The sequence below is a fragment of the Corticium candelabrum genome, chromosome 11 (assembly GCF_963422355.1).
Source record: "Corticium candelabrum chromosome 11, ooCorCand1.1, whole genome shotgun sequence".
Lineage (NCBI taxonomy): Eukaryota > Metazoa > Porifera > Homoscleromorpha > Homosclerophorida > Plakinidae > Corticium > Corticium candelabrum.
The window spans coordinates 7,669,126-7,676,811 of record NC_085095.1 but is presented as its reverse complement, the minus strand read 5'-3'; the positions used below and the strand labels follow the sequence as shown (position 1 = coordinate 7,676,811).

Here is a 7,686-nt window from a genome sequence, read left to right as displayed (position 1 = left end):
AGGGCTAACAGCAAGTGTATGCAGCATGCCAGTTGAGAGTTGACTCTAGTGCGCAGCAAGCCTCTGGGTGTCCAAGGGCTTGGCTCCATATATAGGACTCCGGGCTCCAGGTACTGGGCAGCAACATCCAAATTTGGCTCCAAAATTGACGACCACCTGCAACCCTGAAAGACCTGCAACTTCAAGGCTCAGTGTGGTGAGCTGTCATGTAGTATTACTAGACCACTTTTACCATGCCAAGAGGCAAAATCAACGAACGACTTGTTTTAGCTTCTTCTGTGGCTTTTTGGGTTGCTCATGCAACAAAGCTAGAATGAGTCCGAGGCACAGGCCATTTGTAGCCTCGTACCCCACCAAGGCAGCCCTCTAAGTGGCGACTGTTTTGGTCGCCAAATGCGACCAAATCTGCAACTTGGCGAGCAGATCATAGAAGTAAGTCGCCAATCGCGACCAACCGTCACATGAGCCAGTGGCGCCGTCCGTTTTTTTTGCTCAATGGGCGTTGGCGACACGAGGGAATACGATCTTACATGTGTATAGCCAACCCGAACGTTTCCGCATCCTGCTCGTGCACTAATAGCAGTGGTATATCCGAGCCACATCCGGGTCACTGGTGGCAACGGCACGTGTAGTGTACAATAATGAAGCGCGTACGAGGGATAGAAGACTTCTTCAACAGCAGTTCAAGATCAAAGCAGCCGCGTGATGAAACAGAGGAGCACCAAGACAGACCACAATCTCCTAGCGGTACGTCCCCCGTCCGAGTCATGATCAACAGCGAGCCATTGGAGCGTGCTAGCGATACATGCAGTGAAAGTGTGCCTGAATCCAGCAGACAGACGAAAAGAAACTTTCAGCCGAGGTGGCTGAACGAGTTCTCTTGGTTGCGTTATGAGAACGGCGCTATGACGTGCTCTTACTGCAGTGCCTTTCCTGCCAAAGCAGGAAGCACAGAATTTGCGAAGGGCTGCGTGACAACCTTTAAACGAGAAACAGTAACTGCCCATGGTAAAAGCAAGAGGCATATTAGTTGCAGAGACTCTGCCCTTGGGATGAAAAGAGGAGCAACGATACAGGTAGGGTTTGAAACTCAAGAAGCCGTCAGTGACGGTAGGGAGATGGTAGATCTGCTGGGAAAGATCAACACAGCGTACGCAATAGCTAAGGAGGAACTGCCATTTACAAAGTTTCGTCCTCTGTTGGACTTGCAACGGAAGAACGGTTTGGAATTGAGCCAAAGGTATGCGTGGGAGTGGCTGGCGAGTAAAATTTCTAATTGGCGACCAAAAGTTTAGGCCTGGTCGCCAATGGCCAGCAGCGGAAAATGCAAGCTTAGAGGCCTGCAAGGCCCTCTTCTCCAGACATGCAAGAGGGCCTGGGTACAAGGCTAAGGCCGTTTGCAGAGCTGTAGGGCTCTGGCCGTTCGGTACACTTACACGTTCGGTTATTACAAACTGGGTGTTCAGATACGTGACATCCTACTGTAATACTTCATACACAATTGCTTTCAAAGGACTAAAGTGTTTGCTGTTTTATCTCTCTAGGCTGTTGTCAACCCTCTGCAGGCTCTATTCAACGGTTTTCTCTACAGCAAAACCGATTTCTGGCGTCGATGTCTCGTGTCGTCAGATGAAGCAACACACGACGACGAACAGACTGCAATGTTTTATTCACGAACGACGCCAGACTCGATGGAAGGATCGTATGCAAGTGGCAGCACCGACGGCCAATGTACAGAAACCTACGCGTCGATTTCGAATCCTCAGCATTCGGGTAGAGAGACAACTTCGAGTAGAAACGGCAACTATTCGTCTCCTGTGTCGTACGAGTCGATAGCGCGACGATCGAGCGACCTGATGTGAACCATACAAGACATGCTATTTAAATCAATGAAACACATGCACTTGTTAGTGAAAAAATAGACAATTTGACAGCTACAAAAACGCAAGTCTCGACCAGCAGTCACACATGCACACGCACACACATACACACTACGGTTGCGACACCAAGCCATACACACGAATGATAAAAAGGGGGCAAGGAAGGATGCCCACGGTTTCAGTGAATAACATGATTAGCACCGGATTATGTGGTCTGTTGCTTTATAAGTTCTCGAACTGATCAACGCGCTGCTTGGTGTTGCCTGCCCGGATCAGCTTCAATGTCTTGTACTTGTCTATTCCCTTCCTCTTATTGTCCATGTGGAGCTTATCCATGTGTGACGTCTTTGACTCGTCCTTCGACTCCGACAGTTCACTGGATAAAGTCTGATGAACAAAAGGAAAACTATATAAACCAGCCGAGACTCATGAACAATTAAGGTGTGTGTGTGTGTGTGTGTGTGTGTGTGTGTGTGTGTGTGTGTGTGTGTGTGTGTGTGTGTGTGTGTGTATCTTTACCTTCAGCTGCTCTTGTATTCGTTTATTCTTCTCGGCCTGAGAGACTCGTTCAAGCTCACTTCCTATGCCCTGCACGTTGCTGTCCATCACGAGTTCTGAGCTTCCCTCTGCTGTGTCTTCATGTTCAGTTTGATCAGATTCCTTGACAAGCATGGAAGGTGGAGTTGCTGTTACTGTTTGATGATGTAGGCGAGCCCTCTCTGCTTCCTTGCGTGCAGCTTCCAGCTATAAAACAAATCAGACAATTTAGAAAGCTCTCTCTCTCCTCTCTCTCTCTCTCTCCCTCCCTCTCTCTCTCTCTCCCTCCCTCTCTCTCTCTCTCTCTCTCTCTCTCTCTCACACACACACACACACACACACACACACACACACACACACACACACAACTTGGTGCTTCAACTCAATTTCACCTGCTCTTGCAGTCTAGCTGCTTCTTCAGCCTTCGCCTTAGCATTACGAGCCATTTCTGCAGCCTTTTCTTCTTCTTGCTGTGCTTTAGCTGCCTGTACAGATCAAATACACAACATTACAAAATTGTGACAACACGATGCAAGAAACTCACTAGAGACTCTTTTTCACTCAAGGCTGATTCTACCATGAGTCGTGCTTCTTCCTTCTCTTTCTCCACTCGTTCTCTTTCTTCTTGTACTTGCTTTGCATCTTCAGCAGCTTGACGTGCCTGATCTTCCAGCAACTTTGCAGACTCTTCTGAAAGTCTCAGAGCTAAGAGAGAGAGAGAGAGAGATAGTAAGGAAGGACAATGAAGTTGTTGTATACAAACAGAAAGACATATGACATGCAAACAGATAGACAGACAAATGCACAGACAACAGACATACAAATGGACAGACTGATGGCCAACAAACAGACAGATGGACAGACAAACAGATAGATGGACAGACAAACAGATAGACAGACAGACAAACAGACAGACAAACAAACAGACACATAGACAGACATACAAAGAAATAGACATACAGACAAACATACAAAAGCTCACCTTCTTGAGCACTCAGTGCTTCTTCTTCATACTGCTTCAGTCTTGCCTCCAGCTCTGCTCTATCCTTTTCTGCATCTTCCCTCGCTTGCTTCTCTTTCTCCAATTGTGCTCTCTCCATCTGTTTCTGATGCTTCTCTTCCCTCGCTTGAGCCTTCATCTGCTGAACCTCAATGGTGTCTGGTTTACGACGACGCATGTAGAGCTCGTGGTTACCCATACAAAGAGCAAGAACTCGTTTGTTGATACGCAGTCTTGGAGCGTAGAATACAAAGTCCTGAAAGCGCAATACATGATACACAATGAAACAAACAGAAAGACAAATAGACAGACAGATAGACAGACAGACACACACAGACAAATGGACAGACAAATGGACAAACAGACAGACAAATTATAGACAGACCAATGAACAGATAGACAAACAAATGGACAGACAGACAGACAAATGGACACACAAATCATGGACCAACAGACACACAGACAGATGGACATACAGACAGACAAATGGACAGACAGACACACAAATGAACAGAGACAGAGAGACAAACAGACAAACAAACAGACAGACAGATAAACAACACACTGTATTGCCAGACTGACAGACAATGGACAAACAACCAGACAGACAGAAACAATCTATGGCAAGCCTGTCAAACGTGTTCTCACAAACCAGGCACACACAACACACACAATATCTCACGGGTGCTTTCTTATCAATCGGCTTGATTACAAACTTCTTATCATTGAAAGATATGTTACGGATCTCGCTCCACGGAAACCCAATCTTCGGTGTCAAACGATCCTCGTGCTCGTACACATTCAGACCAAGAGCATCAACACCGAGCCACAAATCGGTGCCCTTCTTGTTCTTGATCTCAAAGTAGTTGACGCCATACATCTCGAGGTCTTGAGCTATCTTGAGGTATTCCAGCATGGCATCTTCTCTGTTTGTGAGAGGTTGTGGTTTATAATGATTTTTCGGGAATACTGAGAGTCGGTGTGTACCTGAGCATTCCTTTGTGTTCTGCGTACCAGTTGACGATACGCTCCTCCCATTGATCTTTACTCAGTTTGTGTTGGTCTATCACTCTGTTGGAAACACGAAGTGCAATCAAGGTGTGGAATGAATGGATGAGTTGGGCATGTGAACATGGATAAATTCATACAATTATGAGATGCTTGAAAATAGAGGAAAGAAACATAGAGAGAGAGAGAGAGAGCGATCTGGACAAACAAACAGACAGACAGACAAACAGCTGGACAAACAAACAGACAAACAGAACAGACAGAAAGACAGACAGACAGACCAACAGACAAACACATGTACAAACAAACAAGCAGACAAACAGACACACAAACAGATAGACAGACAGACAAACAGGAAGACAGACAGACAGACAGGAAGACAGACAGACAAACATAGACAGACAGGCAGACAGACAAACATTCAGACAGACAAAAAGAAATATAGACAAACAGCTAGACAAAAACAGACAGACTGACAGAAAAAGAAAGCCAAACACTGACAGACAGACAGATGGACAAACAAACATACCTACAAACAAACAGAGACAAACAAACAGAGACAAACAGACAGACACACAAACAAAAAGACACAGAGACAGAATGAAAGAAAAAGAGCCAAACACTGACAGACAGACACAGATGGACAAACAAACACACAGACAGACAAACAGATAGACAGACAGACAGTCTGGCAATAAATCTTATAAACACAACAAATGATAAACAAACAAACAGACAGAGCAAGAAGTCAAGCCGGCCACACCTCTGAGGAAGCAATCTGTCATTCGCCAAGAAGCCTGCAGCATGAACATCCTTGTTATAATCACCATACTTTGCCTGCACCTGCACGGGGCGTGACCAACAACACATCACCACATAAACACATGCATAATTCCCCAATATGACACTGACAGCATAAGATGACAAAAGAACGGCAGTCTCAGGTGGACAGTAGATCTCGTCGGTTAGAATTGATTCTTTCACTTGCAAGTAGAACAAACGCTACGACCAAATGATTTCAAAATATGAGCAATAATGTGGCAAACGATGGTACACTCACTTGTGTCACTTCTTGGATCAATTCCTCAGTGACGTCTTCGGGAAAGAATTTCGCTCTGAATTTGAACTGCATTGGACTCTCTTTCCGAACGTCCTGACTTACTACCTTTGAAGTATAAAATAGAAGATGAATAAGATGGTGTCACACACCCAATCACTTCAAGCCTCAAAAGGCATAGTAAAGAGAGACAAAGGGCACGTTTGATTTACGGTTCGATTTGCTAGAATTCTAGTTCTGGAACTGCCGGAACAATTCCAACAGTTCAAACTCTAACGGCATGACCACGCCCTATTATCGTTTGATTACCCCGACGTTTCCGCGAGAACTTACACCTGATGCTACAATCGCCCTGTTCCTGACTTCAAGTGAGATTCTAAGTCAGGATTGGAGACCATCAGGAGTTTCTAGCATTCCAATTGAGCAGTCACCGTCCCGGAATCTAGCGAAGACGTTACTCTAGTAGTCCTGCGGCGGCGTCAATTAGTCTGGACCAGAGACTGAACTGAACTGCTGCAACAATAGCCACTTTGTCAACGGTTGCTGCCATTACGTTGAATCTGTGCATGCTCGTGCATAGTATGATTCTGAAAGCAGAATTAGCATTTGATTTAGTCTCTAGTCCTGTCAGTTCTAGTAGTTCTAAGACACACCCAGCTCCAGAACCGTAAATCGAACGTGCCCAAAATGAGGCACCAAAAACATAAGATCACACACACACACACACACACACACACACACACACACACACACACACACACACACACACACACACACACACACACACACATGAGACACTCGATCACAACAAAGGCCACAAAAGTGCAGCAAAAAAGACAAAAAATTACAACCCAAAGTGTCAAAAGTGTAGACAAAAAAAAAGAGACAAAGCAACAACATCTAATCAAGTCAGAGATAACAACATTGTAACACAATAATTAGAAACCCTACACGTCAAGTGTACCAAAAAACCCAAAACAGCCAATCACTTCAAGCCCAAAAAACGTAGCAAATTTTTTTGTAAAGAAAACTCCAATCACTTCAGCCCTAATCAGTGTCTGCAGCAAAAAACTTAAAACATCCATCACTCAAGCGGGGCGTCGCCACGCCCCTTTCACCCAAAACTCCCCAAGAACGCAGAAACCCAACGCGCCACCATCATCCTCCTCCCCGTCCTCTCTCTCCCGACCTTCTTATTCAACTTGAGCCACGTCGTCAGTCCCTTGCTGTCAACGTACTGCAAGCCGAAAAACCAGATCTCACGCAGGCCAATCGTCTTCACCACCTAGAAAGCACAATACGCATCAAACCGCGCAAAAAACGATGCCACACGCGCAGAGCGTCGCACGACGAGGCGTCGCACCAGCGCTCAGTCGACTGCGACGTCTGACAGAGAGGATTTCCGCTTGTTTCGCGCGTTTTTGCCGTATTTTGGCGCGTTCTCGCGCATTTTTGTGCGTTTTGGCGCGTCTGAGGCCCCGCTGAGCGTCTGACCTGGTCGAAAAGCTGCTTGCCCGTCGTCGTCGGCTGGATGGCGAACTCCAGCTCAGCGTCCATCGTCGTGACGCGCACATTGACCTACAACGCAACGCAATGAGAGAATGAGCTACACGGTGTATGTACAGTGTAGCCGGTGTGCTACACATTGTGTACGGAAGCGGGTTGTGTGTGTGGATGTAGGGCGGTAACCAATAGAAAACCGTCGAACGTGCAGGGGTCTTACCGCTTTCGGCATGTTGAGTGAATATTGTGTATCTGTCAAGGAGAATAGACTTTTCCTGGTGATAAGAGATGAGGTAGATGAGAACAACTTGCCAACGTCGCAAACAAGTATCGCACGAAATGGGCGTCAACGCGTTTAGCTAACCGTTAGAACGATGGCTGATCTGAGCGTGCGCGGTCGGTTCGAATTCTGGAAATTACGCAAGTCTGGAATGTGTTGTTATTTATAGCAAAAAACGTCATAGATCACGTGTGATGCAGAGCCGTATCACCAGGAGACGCCTCTGGTGTGATACCACGCCTAATGCCACGCCTAGAAAACGCTAAAAAATTTAAAAAAATTGAAATGACACCACACACATTTATGCAAATATTTGTGAGTGTAGTTAATATATTTATTGCTAAACAAGCGGCATATAATTAAAATACAGCAATTGGTTGCAAATTTTTAAAAACAGAAAACTTGTAAATTGCGTTAATTG

The 7,686-nt window shown here is 45.7% G+C and overlaps 3 protein-coding genes across 4 annotated transcripts in view; 2 read left to right on the top strand and 1 right to left on the bottom strand.

Annotated features, from left to right (window-relative positions):
- The window catches only part of LOC134186395 (G-protein coupled receptor 143-like), a 4,938-nt gene extending 3,071 nt beyond the window's left edge, over positions 1–1,867 (top strand). For both annotated transcript variants that reach the window (XM_062654362.1, XM_062654361.1), the window contains exon 8: positions 1,545–1,867. In XM_062654362.1, coding sequence (XP_062510346.1) covers positions 1,545–1,862 — 318 coding nt within the window. In that variant the 3' untranslated portion in view covers positions 1,863–1,867. The remainder of the gene's footprint in view (positions 1–1,544) is intronic.
- Positions 365–1,517, top strand: LOC134186396 (uncharacterized). The gene has a single exon (XM_062654363.1). The coding sequence runs from the start codon at positions 642–644 to the stop codon at positions 1,293–1,295; it is 654 nt and encodes a 217-aa protein (XP_062510347.1). The 5' UTR covers positions 365–641; the 3' UTR covers positions 1,296–1,517.
- Positions 1,860–7,364, bottom strand: LOC134186393 (radixin-like). The gene is made up of 13 exons (XM_062654360.1): positions 7,206–7,364; positions 6,977–7,060; positions 6,672–6,767; positions 5,486–5,590; positions 5,338–5,427; positions 5,189–5,268; positions 4,405–4,488; positions 4,100–4,343; positions 3,400–3,673; positions 2,962–3,122; positions 2,810–2,902; positions 2,400–2,624; positions 1,860–2,267 (listed from the first exon to the last, which is right to left on the bottom strand). The coding sequence occupies exons 1-13, from the start codon at positions 7,215–7,217 to the stop codon at positions 2,103–2,105; spliced, it is 1,713 nt and encodes a 570-aa protein (XP_062510344.1). The 5' UTR covers positions 7,218–7,364; the 3' UTR covers positions 1,860–2,102.
- Between the last annotated feature and the right edge of the window lie 322 nt (positions 7,365–7,686).

Bases quoted from the DNA above. Each gene is read 5' to 3' on its own strand.
- LOC134186396 (XM_062654363.1), top strand. From the start codon at position 642: ATGAAGCGCGTACGAGGGATAGAAGACTTCTTCAACAGCAGTTCAAGA.
- LOC134186393 (XM_062654360.1), bottom strand. The intron at 4,344-4,404 runs GTACACACCGAC...TCTCACAAACAG, and splicing joins GAACACAAAGGAATGCTCAG to AGAAGATGCCATGCTGGAAT. The intron at 3,674-4,099 runs GTGAGATATTGT...TTGCGCTTTCAG, and splicing joins CGATTGATAAGAAAGCACCC to GACTTTGTATTCTACGCTCC.